We start from the raw sequence: 14834 nt of genomic DNA on the forward strand, positions 1-14834 counted from the left end.
ACAAGTTTTCTTGGTTTATTATTATTATTAGAAATTTTTATCACTACTTTAGAAAATATTTACACTTGAAAATGAGACCCCTCTTCGCATGAGGCCCCCAGCCATAGCCGATTTCGCTGTAGTATTAATGTGGCCCTGGGTGTTTCACTGGGCTAATGAAATTTTAAATATCCCTTGTGTATATATTTCAAAAAAAAAAAGTCAGGGGCTTGAACCCCGGTCTACTCAGAGCATGTGCTACTGCATTCCCGCTCCTGACCACAATTTTAAAATGCACTTTTAAATGAAAATGTTAACAAAAAAAATAATTAAATAAAATATTAGAATGTGAAGCTAACTGATATGAAAAAGCTATTCAAAAATTGAGCAGTTTCATAAAACAATTACAAGAAAAATTCTTAAATACTTCAATTACTTAAATTAAATACTGCATTTAATTTGCATAAAATTATAAGTTATAAAAAAAATAATAAAATAAAAAAATACCTACCAAATTCTTGTAAAGCTCCAAAATTTGACATACCCCCAAATGGATAACCCCTTTGTGGCTTCTCAAGATTTGGGGCACTTTTAGACCACCTTTTATTGCCATCAATTAAAAGTCTTCTAGAATGTCCCCGTTCTTTCTGATGTACAGTGCTTGGTCCCCAGGTCTTGCCTTTAACACCATCCACAGGTACTATTTGCATGAACAATAAAAATATTTATGAATATCATTAACAATAGGTATTTTAAATATTGTAGACAAGTTTGTTTGTTATTTGATTTTTAGGAGCATTAGCAACTAAGGCCATATTGTTCCAGGATATGTGGTGGTCATTCTCTGACCTTTCCGCATCCTCCGTATTTGGTGGTGATGGGCTTGAACCCTGGTCTAATCAAGAAGCAAGTGCTACGCACTGCTGCTCCTTCCCACCTGGCTACGGAGGCACCTTTGTAGACAAGTACTGCTTAGCCTATTATAAACTATCACCAGTTGTAAGGTACAAACAAAGATAAGGTTATTATTTAGAATGATAATCAAAGAAAATCATTAAAAGCACAAATAGCTATTTTCATTATTTAGTCAGTTAAAAAAAAAAAAAAAAAAAAAAACCACGTGATGCATGTTTTAAAAAAAAAAAATTTGATTTTGCAATATTTGCTTGAAGTTATATTATGTCTGATTTTTCCACTACCAAATTCAGACTATGTATAGGTATAGTGCAAAAGCATCAATAATTTATTGATGCTTTTGCACTATACTTATACATAGTCGAGACTTTTCCATAGCTTGAGGCTTCAGCCCTAAATGCTTTATATACTACCAAATTCAATAAAAACTAAATCTGATAATGGGTGAACACCTTGTAACCTGGCTAGGTTACAAGGATTTGTAGCTGTAAAAGAAACAATCAAATCAGCTAAAAACAAAACACAATAAATCCTGATACCACTACTAAAAAATTAAGAGATTGGTAATTTTGAAATATGCAAATGAAATATAAAATTACCTGACTTGAAAATGAGTTGAGTATGTCGATTCCCTAAGATGTTATGAGTATATAAGAATCGCTCTCACATTTATCTTAAAATTATATGGTTCCCCCCACCCTGGTTCATGCAACTACAAGTTAAGCAAACACCTTCCTGCATGCATACATAAAAATTATTTTAGCATGTGTAGTTTTGTTTAAAAAGTTTCCATCTTTAGATTAATCTCTTTGAGGATTGATTTAAATGCTGCTTAACTCCCTAGGTTGAAAAATATTGTAAAGACAACGATGTTCCTTTCATGATTTTGCTTCTACTGGAGGGACATCCTACGCATCTAGATGATTTCAATTTGAACATGAGAGTCATATGTCAACCGCCAAACACAACTTCACTCATCCAACCTATGGATCAGGGTGTTATTTTGAATTTAAAAGCATACTATTTAAGCACAACATTTGCTCAGGCATTGTCTGCAGTACATTGAGAAAAGTTTTACATTAAAAGACTTTTGGAAATCTTACAGTATTTACTACGCCATCTTAAAGATTAATAAGGCCCGGGCGGAAATTACTAAAAGCTGTTTAAATGGCGCATGGAAAAAAATATGCCCACAGCACGTAAAAGGCTTCGAAGGATTTGAAAAAGAAGAATCATATGAAGAGGTTACAGATAAGATTGTAAAAGTTTCAGAGCTACTTCAGCTGGAGGTTGATGCCAAAGATGTGGAGGAGTTAATGGAGGACGAAGGGAAGGAATTATCTAACAAAGAACTCATTGACTTCTAGGCAGTGATAGTGAAAGAAGAAAATGCTGACAAAGCTCAAGATGAACCAAATGAGGAGCACAGACGTTTCATAAACAGAGAGATGGCAATGGCATTTCATGAAATTGCATCAGCAATGGCGAGGTTTGAGAAGATGGATCCCGACACCGAATGATTCTTAAAAGTTAAGAGACGGGTGAATGATATGCTTGCTAGCTACAAAGAAACCTACAATGAAAAGAAAAAGCCACAGTCCAGTCATCTATTAATATGTTCTTTTGTAAGGTTGAGTGGCCGACCACATCTAAATCTCCACAGCCCGCAACCTCTGCAGCGGCATACTTATCAGCTGAAGGCATCTATTCTGACAACGATGCTCGAGAGGTATAAATACTGACATTATTCCCGTCTCCTCTCTTTTTTTGTAATTTTATAATTTTGAAATTTTTTAAATTGCACGCTTTTTTAATTTTTCTATGCACGAGAGAAAAAATTGAATAAATACAATAAATAGTTCTATGTACAAGTTCATCGAACATTTCTTTTTTGATTCAATCAATTCAGCGAGCACAGTTTCGAGTGTTGCTCAAGCATGGGGGAAATTCCGACTTACATAGAGTTCCACGGAATGCAACCCTTACATAAATCGGGGAGTGGCTGTAATTCTCTCCTTTTGAGAAGTTTTGTTGATGAAGTATTGTAAGAAAAACAAAAATAAGTGAAAGGGAGTGGTAAATGTTTTCCTGTTTAGAATTTAAAATTAAAAATGATGTGAATTGAAGCTATCCTCTTCCTGTTCACACTCCTCCTCCTCCTCCCTGCAGCTTTGATAGTTGGGAGTAATTGCCATCTTTTTTAAGGAGACTAGATTGAACTGTGTATACATAAAAAAAAAAAAAACCCTTGGATTGTAAAATTTTAGTATACAATTATAAACTGCAGTTGACAGGGATCACTGTATAATCGCTAACATATGGGCATCTACAGTGGTGACAGCTGCCATATTGCACAAATAAATCATCCCAGCTAGAGGGACATTGGCATCTGTTCTGTCAAGATGACTCTAGAGAAAACAATCCAGTGGATTCAGATCAGGCAATCTCATTGTCCAAATTATAGGACACTTTGACTTGCATTTAGAACAGCGTTGAAGTGAGGCCAGACAGTTGCACTGTATGGAAACCACGTTGTATGGCAACCGACCAGGGGCAGATGACCTAGTTGGTCTGGTAGCACAGGAAATAAAAATAATAAAAATGAAATGTACGCTTCCTGGCTAGAACAGCAAGGAGTTCTTTACTTATGTAAGGAAGTAAAGAAGAAGGAAGGGGGTGAATCAGATTGGTCCATTTAACATAGATGGTTCGACTATTGATGATCCTGCTCATGTAGCTGATATAAACGACGGTTCACGTTTATATCACGTTTATATGACGTGAACCATAGGGTTCACGTCCGTTGAATGGGGAGGCCATTCTATGGTGGCAAAATCTGTGGAATGCTCTTCGAACCATGTTCTAGTCACCACAGCTCTGGGGGGGGGTGCATTGTTCTGCTGGAAGAGTCCATTGCCCTGTGGGTGCACGATGACCATGAAGGGATACAGATGGTCTGCAAGGATGGACACTTAATTTGCACCATTCAGAGATGCGTCTAGATATACCAGAGGTCCCAACGTTTGTCATTTGAACACACCCCAGATCATTACCAACTGTCCACCTCCCTGAGCAGTTCCTTGTTGACATGACGGGTGCATAGCTTCTCGCGGTTTCAGCCAGATATCCACCCTCCAGTCCACTCGAAATAACTGGAAACAGGACTCATCAGACCAGGAGACCTGTCTCCAATCATTCAAGGTCCAGTGCAGATGTTCTTTTGTCCAGTTGTGGCATAGAGTCCTGTGTATTAGCAATAGGTCTCTGGTGGGTTGGCGACTTCCATAACCTACTGTGGTTAATGATTATATGATGGTGTTGGTGGAAACATTTCTGGCACCTCCTTCGTTGAAACTGGTGGTCATTTGTGCCACTGTGGCTCTCAGGTTGGCTGAAACGATGCAAGACAGACACTGACGGCTATGTTCATCCACCACCTTTATCCACCCACAGCGCTGTCCACGATGAGATGTTATTCCGGAACTGGCGTATTCCCAATACACTCTTGATACTGTCGAACGGGGATAGCACAATTTCAGTACTACATCTGCGATAGAGTGACCCGTGCATCAGGCACCTACTATCATCCCTCTTTCAAAGTCAGTTAACTCGCAACGTTTATCCCTACTGACACTGAATTACTGTCTACATGAATACAGTGATGTGGTCTACCTATATGTGGGTTCGTCCACAGCTTGGCAAGTTTATAGGTAGCAAGCTGTGGGTTCATCCACTAGCGAGAGGGGTGACAGTATCACATTTTGCCCAGGAACCAGGTACCCCATGAATTCTGTCCTTTCAGTGTAAGCCTGATCTGCACAATATACTCTCTGCTTTTCGTAACATCCATAGAGTACACCACCTATTAATTTTACAACTACAGCTCTGCTTAATCTTAATAAAATTTCATCTTAAAAAATATTAAAATATTAAGAGGATTAAAAACACATCATGGATTAATAAGGTGTACAAACAAACGGAACACAACATGGGGCGAAGATAAAGAAAGCTGACACAAGAACCACAGGAAACTAACCGATAACACGCATTATCTATTTACAAGAATGCGGCGAAAAACTGCGGTAGCGGCAAAGCAGTTTGTCATGCAAGTTCCCTGTAATTTGCCGTGGTTCTCCTGTTGGCTTTCGTTCCAAATTTACAGCATCCCCCCCCCCATAAACGACTTTTTCAAGTCCCAAGTTTGACAAAAATAACCAATATGTATTATAGTGCCATTATTAATACTGCAAATAACAAAATATCACTTCAATTTATCTATAAAACAATTAAATATCATTAAACTCATTAGTTTCGAGTAGAATTGTCGAAGTCCCCAGCGCTACCAAAATTCCAGAATGGTAGCAACATAGAAAGACTTAATTAGGGAAAAAAAATTTTTTTTCATCCACGAGTTGCAATTCTTCTTAACGGGTTCAATGAGATGGGCAGACTATCGAAGTAGGAGTCAGGTGACTGGCGTTTAACTGTCTGTGTGCATCAGGAAAGTGCTTCTGAGATGCAAATGATGTATCGGCATCGGGATGCAAAAAATGCCAGCCAGAAGGTGGTCTAAAAGAACTAGTTACAGATATAAAACTACAGATATGTAACTAATTCTGTGACTTTTTCAGTGGGCTGTTGACTATTAAGTTGGAAAAGCAATGTAATGACTAATTGGCTGATTAATTGGTAATCGGGCAATTTTCTTATGTGCAACTCTACTTCCTACTATAAACAGAATGTTACTGCTTTCAATGCTAACCAAAATTTCTTGTTCTTCCACAGGTTCCCACTTTCTTTCAGTAGGTCCCTGTGTAATCTAGAGCATTTATTTTATTTTCTCATATATTATTTACAAACAAGCCCAAGCAAATATCTTTGGTCAAGATTCTTCAACTGAGTAAAGGAAAGGTGCAATATTTCATTGATGGTTATAGCTTCAGTATAACCTCATTACAATGAAAAGAGAGAGTAGGATATCATTTATCTGCAATGTAGCCAAGTCTATCATTGTGGCTGCCTTAGAAGTGCAAATTAATAAAGGAGAGGACGGAGTTATCTTCAAATAAGAGTGAGTTATCAGTAATCTTTAAATTACACTAGTCATAATCATGAAGTTTCACCTTGGAAACTTTGTAAGAAAGACATCGGCCTCCTTTCAAAATTGTCATTGTGATTCCCCAAAAATTTCTTTTGTATTGTTTTCCCTTTCATAGCAACTCTCAGTATGGATATCCCTTGATTTACAGGGTAAACAGAGATTCTGTAAAAACACTGTGTAAAATAACAATTATAATTATACAGAAAAAGAGGGATAGGCTCCAAAAGAATGTACATTGAATACTTATATTATATATATATATATAAAAAATAATGCCAGCAGTATGGCAAGACAAGAGCGAAAAACAAAATTAAACCTAGATTCAAATCAAACAGGGAGGGAAGAACCATCTATAGTTCATTATTTGTTTATATAAACGGGTTAAGTTTACTTTTGTCAGTAGTGTGGCTTTGTACTGGAGTGCTCAGTCTGTTCTATTTTTGATTTTCGCTGCATCAGGACCACCGCTGTTCAATTCCCTGCATTGGCGGTTCGATCCGGGGATCGGTATGGCGGACTGTCTTACGATTGTTTCTCCTTTGCAGCGATTTGTTTAGCGTTCGAAATGCAGCGATTCCCTAACCATTGTTGGCCTTGTGGTCCTCTGTTGAGATGGGGCATAATGGTCAGTCTATTTTTGTCATGTTTTGTTTTGTTTTATTGTAGTGGTTTAAATCTCTGCTTGGTGATATTTCACATAAATTTGGACCTGGTGCCCATCAGAGTAGGCACTGCTAAATCTCTATTTAATTGGCTTTTAAATTTTAAGAATTATTATTCGTATAATTAGATTTTCTAAATTAATTTAGAGTTTCCGCTGCAATATTTTTATTCTTGCTACCTTTCTCTTCCCTCCCTGTTTGATTTGAATCTAGGTTTAATTTTGTTTTTCGCTCTTGTCTTGCCGTACTGCTGGCATTATTTTTTATTTTAAACCTTATTCTAATTTATATGACTATATTTCAAGCATCATGTAGAGGAATATGCTTTTTGCTGCCCCTGATGTGTGCTGTATCCTCTTTTTTATTTTATAATGTAATACTTCTTTAACAACATTATTTAAATATAATTATGTCACATGATAGTATTGGGCGAATTGCTAACGCTGCGCCTGTACTGCCATCTATAGTTCATTATTTGTTTATATAAACGGGTTAAGTTTACTTTTGTCAGTAGTGTGGCTTTGTACTGGAGTGCTCAGTCTGTTCTATTTTTGATTTTCGCTGCATCAGGACCACCGCTGTTCAATTCCCTGCATTGGCAGTTCGATCCGGGGATCGGTGTGGCGGACTGATCTTACGATCATTTCTCCTTTGCGGCGATTTGTTTAGCGTTCGAAATGCAGCTATTCCCTGACCATTGTTGACCTTGTGGTCCTCTGTTGAGATGGAGGCATAATGGTCAGTCTATTTTTGTCATGTTTTGTTTTGTTTTATTGTAGTGGTTTAAATCTCTGCTTGGTGATATTTCACATAAATTTGGACCTGGTGCCCATCAGAGTAGGCACCGCTAAATCTCTATTTAATTGGCTTTTAAATTTTAAGAATTATTATTCGTATAATTAGATTTTCTAAATTAATTTAGAGTTTCCGCTGCAATATTTTTATTCTTGCTACCTTTCTCTTCCCTCCCTGTTTGATTTGAATCTAGGTTTAATTTTGTTTTTCGCTCTTGTCTTGCCGTACTGCTGGCATTATTTTTTTATTTTAAACCTTATTCTAATTTATATGACTATATTTCAAGCATCATGTAGAGGAATATGCTTTTTCCTTCCCCTGATGTGTGCTGTATCCTCCTTTTTATTTTATAATGTAATACTTCTTTTCCAACATTATTTAAATATAATTATATATATAAATATATATATATACTATTTATCACAAATTCCAATTCAATTAATCGCCTAATATAAATATTTGTGCTAATTCAAATAAATTATACTGTTTTATTAAACTTAATTATATAAGTAAAAAATTAAAAATCAACTTAAAAGTTAAAGGTTTACAAAGAGAAAATTGCAGTGAAAAATGCAATAATTTTGCAGACAGAATCTTCTTCCCTGGTTAATGAAGAAACAAATTTTCTTCTTTGCTTAAAATTTGTCAGTATTCCACTCAATATCTTCCTCAACACTGGACTCTTCAGATTAATTTTCCACTGTGCACCTCCTTTCAATAAACTCCATTACCAATGTTTTATTTATTTTCTCCAGTCCTTGTAAAATTTAAGCTGCAATGCACATTGAAATCATTATCCAAAAAACACTCTTTAGTTTCGTAGCCGCATTGAGGCCTTTTATTATATAGTGGTGAGCACAAAAATAGACTCATCAAAACTGCTTTCTGATCTACTAGGCACGAAGTTGGTAACCATTTCTACCAATTCACCTTCAGTATAACCTCATTCCATCAACAATTCTTCAATTTCTCTAATAATCAAAAAATAACTAACCTTCACCTCCCACTGAGAGTGCAAGATCAATAATCACAATGAAAAGTACTTGGAGAAATGTACATTTTATATAATATACCTTGGAAGTAAAAATTACAGCTTTATGAGGGGCTGGATTAATAATGTTGTACTGGTTGGTAAAAACACAACCTGAATCAAAAATAATGCAGTTGAAATATGTGTGATCTACAATTCCGAGAAAGTTTCAAACCCAACTATCCAATGTAAAAGTGTTAGCTTAAATTTTCTGGGATATCAAAAGATTGTTCTTAACTGATCATGTTGCACTTAAAACCACAATAACAGGGGAATAGAGACAGCCCTTGGTTTACGACGGGGTTTCATCCTTGAAGGAAACTGTCGCAAAAAACAAAAATCAACTAATACTTCATCTCCCGCTGAAAGTACAAGATCAATAATCACAGAATATATAATTTCTGCCAATTGGATATGATTATAACTGAGTTATTAAAGGAGAAAATGTATATTTTATACAATAAACCTTGAGAGTAAATATTACAAGTTCATTAGGGGCTGAATTAATGATGTTGTACTGGGAGGTAAGAACACAACCTGAACATAGTATAGTAAATAAATTTGATGTATTTGAAGTGCTGGTCAAGACATCCAAAGCAGATATAAGAAGTGCAGAAGTGGAACTGGGGGAGTACAATGTGTACAGAAAGGATAGACAGCATAGGAAGGGAGGAGGGGTTATGCTGTTCGTTAAGAAACACAAAATCTAAGGAAGTGCATCCAGCTGACTTAGATGGACAGTGCAATGTAGAGTCAGTTTGGTGTGACATAAGCACTGGGAAAGCAAAACTGAGAGTAGGAGTGTGATATAGGCCTAATGACTCTAATGAGTACAACGAACTATTGTGCAGAGAAATAGAATGGGCAAGTAAATCAGATTGTGTTATAATGGTGGATTTTATCTTCCCAGATATTGACTAGAATTTGTGGGTTGGTCACCCGCACTCTAGCAAGGCGTTTATGGATTTATTGGATGATTGTTTTCTGCAGCAGCATGTTCGAGAGGCAACCAGAAAATATAATACTCTTAATCTGGTTATCAGCAGTGATTATTCGTACATTAAGAATTTACAGACAAAGGAACCACTAGGTGGCAGTGATCTCAGTATACTGATGTGAGATTTACTTAAAGATATAATTACCATCAGGGGTAAAGGTTTTTCTTTCCGTAAAGATGACTACGCTGGTCTCAGACAGTTTTTAAATTCTGTACAGTGGGACAAACTGATGATGTTACCAACAGCAAATTCTAAATGAGAAGCAATCAATGAACTAATCGCAGAAGCTACTAGGCTTTTCATACCAATTAAGAAATATTGTTCAATATAGGCCTAAATGGACATCAGACGAATAATGAGACTCATGTGCAGAGAAGAAAAATGCTGGATACATATAAATTATCAGACAACACAGAAGCCTATGGCAGATATAAGCTCATCTGTAATAAAGTCACAAAGGAGATTAGGCAAGGAAAGGCAGATTACAAGAAACCTTTGGCAAAGGATACAAAGAAAAACAGCAAGGACTTCTTTACTTATATAAACTCTAGAAGGAAGGGGATGAACCACATTGGTCGCCTTGATATTGACGGTTCAACTGCTGACGACCCTGCTCAGATAGCTGATAAACTGAATGAGTATTTTGCATCTACAATCACATATAAGGAGTTATAAAAGGATGAAAATGCCAGAAGTTTATCTAACTGTAACAGGGTGCTTAATGATTTTGTAATAACTGAGAGCAAAGTGGAGGAGAAATTGTTGAAGTTAAACATAAGAAAGGCACCTGGAGTGATTGGGATCTATTCAGCTATATTAAAGGAAGAGGCAAAGGAAGTAATCAAACCCTTAGCCATAATTATGAGAACATCCTTGGACTCAGGCGAGGTACCCAAGATATATGCAAATATATGCCCATTTCACAAAGGCCATCTTAGAGTGACACGAGAATTAGAGAGCAGTTAGTTTAACTTCTGTTCCGGGAAAAACAATGGAGTCACTGGTTAAAGATACATTGCAGGATCATCTAGACTAGACTGCAGTAATAATTCAGACACAGCATGGGTTTGTTAAAGAGAAGTCTTTTCCGTCCAGTTTCACTGGATATTATGATGTGATTATAAAGGAACTGGATGCAAAAATAATTTTGATACCATATACAGTAATACCCCGAAGTTACGCGATAGGTGGGTCCGACGAAAATCGCGTAAGTCGAATTCGCGTAAGTCGGGGTACAACTCTGCATATAAATACATATAAATTTTGCTTAATTGGGACCAAGGACTAACAAAAACACTAGTTTAGAAGAAAAATATTTAATAAAATTGCAGTTCTTTATACATATTAATACAAAATATGTATTAAAAAAACAAATGACTTACGTTAAAAAGTTATTTCGATGTCGATGGCTTCATAAAATCTAACAAATTCGTCTGACGACACAGCGCGTTCTTTTTTTCACGCAGAATTTCTTCGTAGCAAGCTAATAATTTTTTTATTCCTTGCTTTGTAGCTATAACGCGTTCTTCGTTGGAGTCTATGTTTTCTAAAATTTTTAAGCCCTTTACAATTGAGCCCTTTTCAATTTTCAACCTCTCAAGTTTGCAATTGTCATGTGCTTTTCACCGTTGCTTCATTTAGGCCTGTAGCACGTGCAATATCACATGGTCTTTCATTTCGCTCAAAGCGTTTCACAATTTCATATTTTTTCTCTATCGACAGAGGCGGACTGGCCATAAGCCTTACCGGGGCCAGTGTGATTTTGGCCATAAACCATAGTATGAGGCCACTATAAATTTTCCCGGGTAAGAATTTTTGACCCAGTCCGCCTCTGTTTATCGATAATTGCTTTTCTTTTCTCTCTGAATCTGCAGTGTCTTCACCAGGACGCTTCCTTTTCACACCTTTTAATTAAGTATTTTACTCATTTTTAGGGAATAAAGCACAATTTCAAAACGAGGAGGCACGCTTGATACGCATAAACAAAGCTGCGCGCATGTAGCAACTGAATAAACAACACCATAAAGGCAGAGATACACTATTAACACCTCACATTTCTAGGGGTTACTACCATAAAACAATAAAAATCCAGTTGCGTTTCTGCTAGTGAAATCTGTTATAAACTGGTAGTAAACTCGATCTAATTGCATTTGCGATTATACCGATAGCTGGAATTGTGTTGGTTTTTACATTATTATGGTGAAATGTGTTTCCCCTTCACTGAAAAAAAAAACATAAAAGCAGCAAAGTTGAATTTTGTTCATCTTTCGCTCTCATTCTCCGCCGTTGCACCGTATATCGATAACATATGAAAAACGACCTTGAAGATAGTGGGCGGCAGCGTTGCCAAACGAAAAAATCAAGAACCGCGTAACTCCGAGTTCGCGTAAGTCGGGGTATTACTGTACTTGGATTTCAGGAAAGCTTATGACACTGTTGCACATGGAAGACTACTGCAAATTGCAGCAGTATGGTATTAAGGGTAAGTTGTTACAAAGGATAAAACGGTTGTTAAAGCGGGAGAAGACAGAGTGGTAATCAATGGATGCTGCTCTTCGTGGACTAATGTTATTAGTGGATTCCCCTAGGATTCGGTGTTGGGCCCACTGTTTATAATTATCAATGTATGTTATCAGCTTTAATGTCGAAGTTTGCAGTTGATACAAAGGTTGGCAGGGTTATTAATAACAGTACTGGCAGTGTGCTACTGCAACAGGATCTGGAAAATTTGGGCAGATGGGCTGAGAAGTGGCAACTGAAGTTTAACATTGGCAAATAAAGTACTGCATGTGGGTAGAAGTAACCACAAAGAAAAGTACCAACTGTGTGGTACTACACTTAGGGTGGTGGTAGAAAATGAAAAAGACCTGGGAGTAATTATGCAGTCAGATTTGAAGTTTTCTGAGTAATGCAGACAGGCTGCCAGAGCAGATCATTGGGTATTGTCAAGGACATACAGGAATTTTGTGAGGAGGGAAAAGGAGGTGATTATCACTTTGTATAAGGCAATGGTCAGACCACAGCTTGAGTACTGAGTACAGGTCTGGAGGTCTTATGTTAGTAAGGATTTTGAGTGGCTTGAGTATGTACAGAGAAAGGCAACAAGATTGGTGGGGAGAATGAAGAGGTCCTCTTACCAAGAAAGGCTTAAGTTCTGTATATTGCGGTGGCTGGAGACTAGTCACCTGTGAGGTGATCTAATTGAGATATACAGTCTGTCCTCGTATAGCACGATAGTTGCATTCCTAGAAACCCTCGTGCAATGCAAAATCGTGCAATATAAACAACAGGCCCTATGGGAAAAGCGGGGTTAGGTGCCGACCACCCAAGATTGAACCCACATTTGGAACCAAAACTTTACAAAACACAATAAATAATCGGGTAATTTTAATCGTTATAAAAATAATATTATATTATAATAGTATTTTTTAATACTAAAAAAGTATTTTTTACGGATAAAATACGTATTTTATTTGTAAAAAATTTATTATATTAAATAAAATAGTCGTAATAAAATACTTACGTATTTTATAATACGTAAATATAAATTATAATACGTAAGTCGTAATAAAATATTGCTAATATTTTTGCTTCTATCGTAAGCAAACTTGCTTTTTGTTTGATTTTCTAACCAAAGAGATGACAGCCGTTCCATCTATTCCAATTCTTTGTGTCTTAATATAATGGATTTTAATTACACTTTGAGTTGTTCCCGCTATGAAAGTTGTTTTTATTTTCTCTGCATTCTTTGTAATTTTCCGCGTTGCCTCATTTAGGTCTGTAGCACGTGTAATACCACATGGTCTTTCATTTCGCTCAAAGCGTTTCACAATTTCATATTTTTTCTCTATCGACAGAAGCGGACTGGCCATAAGCCTTACGGGAGAAACCACGGTGGGCCGGAGGCCGGTGTGATTTTGGCCATAAACCGTAGTATGAGGCCACTACAAATTTTCCTGGGTAAGAATTTTTGACCCTGTCCGCCTCTGTTTATCGATATTGCTTCTTTTTTTTTCTCTCTGAATCTGCAGTGTCTTAGCCAGGACGCTTCCTTTTCACAACTTTTAAGTATTTTACTAATTTTTAGGGAATAAAGCACAATTACAAACGAGGTGGCCCGCTTGATACACAGAAACAAAGCTGCGCGCGTGTAGCAATTGAAGGCCGAGATACACTATTAACACCTCACATTTTACTAAAGCACATTTCTGGGGGTTACTACCATAAAACAATAAAAACAATTTCCAGTTGCGTTTCTGCTAGTGGAATCTGTTATAAACTGGTAGTAAACTCCATCTAATTGTATTTGCGATTATATCGATAGCTGGAATTGTGTTGGTTTTTACGTTATTATGGTGAAATGTGTTTCCCCTTCACTGATATAAAACACATAAATACATTTTCAGAATCTTCTTAATTCCTATCGTGTTGCGTTCAGTTGGGGTGATTCCGCATTCGACTGCCATTTCTTGTAAACACAAAGGCGAATCGTGTATAAGCGAATTCGGTTCGTGTTATATAAGATAACGTTCCCCTATTTATAAATCGTGTATGATCGAATTCGTGTAATGCAAACACGTGTTATACGAGGACTGACTGTATAAGGTCTTGAATGGGTTGAGCATACTGAATTCTGATGGGATTCTCCACTTGCTCAGATTACTAACCTGAGGGGGTATAAATTCAAATTGATGAAAGACAGTTAGCATTAGCATTAGTAGAAGCAAATGATGCATGAAAGCAAGCTTATGATTGCTTTCTTGCATCATAAATCAGCCAAAAAAAAAAAAAAAAAAAAAAATTCCATTTGACCCCTCCGTTCATTCGAAATACCTGCCATCTGAGCCTTATATTTATTTAGGCTATCAACTTCCACAACAAGGGATGGAAGTCTGTTCCACCAAACAACTACCCACTGGCTAAAGGCAAATTTCCACACATCTATCCTACATCTGTCTTTCCTCAATCTGAATTTATGCCCTCTCAGATGATTATTCTGAGCAAGAGGAACAATCCCATCAGCACTGAACATGCTCAAACCATTCAAGGCTTTATACACCTCTATCAGATCACCTCACCGGTGCCTAGTCTCCAGATATTGTAATTTGCAAAAACTTAAGCCTTTCTTCTTAAGAGCAACACTTTTCTTCCATTCACTAATCTTGCTGCACTTGTTCCAGCAGCTCTACATCCTTCTTGAAATGAGGCCTCCAGACCTGTATACAGTAATCGAGGTGTGGCCTGACCATTGCCTTATACAAGGGAATAATCACCTCCTTATCTGCTACAAAAATCCCTGTATATCATTGATAAGACACCATAAGCTACTCTTGCAGCCTTCTGCACTGCTCAGA

General features: G+C 36.9%; 1 protein-coding gene across 1 annotated transcript in view; it reads right to left on the reverse strand.

Annotated features, from left to right (window-relative positions):
* LOC150088443 (mitogen-activated protein kinase kinase kinase 11-like) overlaps positions 1–14834 on the reverse strand; it is a 241747-nt gene that overhangs the window by 64170 nt on the left and 162743 nt on the right. The window contains exon 7 of the mRNA XM_090370160.1: positions 491–679. Within this exon, the coding sequence (XP_090226286.1) occupies positions 491–679 (189 nt within the window). The remainder of the gene's footprint in view (positions 1–490; positions 680–14834) is intronic.

The sequence above is a fragment of the Mastigoproctus giganteus genome, chromosome 3 (assembly GCF_048544385.1).
Source record: "Mastigoproctus giganteus isolate SK-2022 chromosome 3, ASM4854438v1, whole genome shotgun sequence".
In the NCBI taxonomy this organism is placed as follows: Eukaryota; Metazoa; Arthropoda; class Arachnida; order Uropygi; family Thelyphonidae; genus Mastigoproctus; species Mastigoproctus giganteus.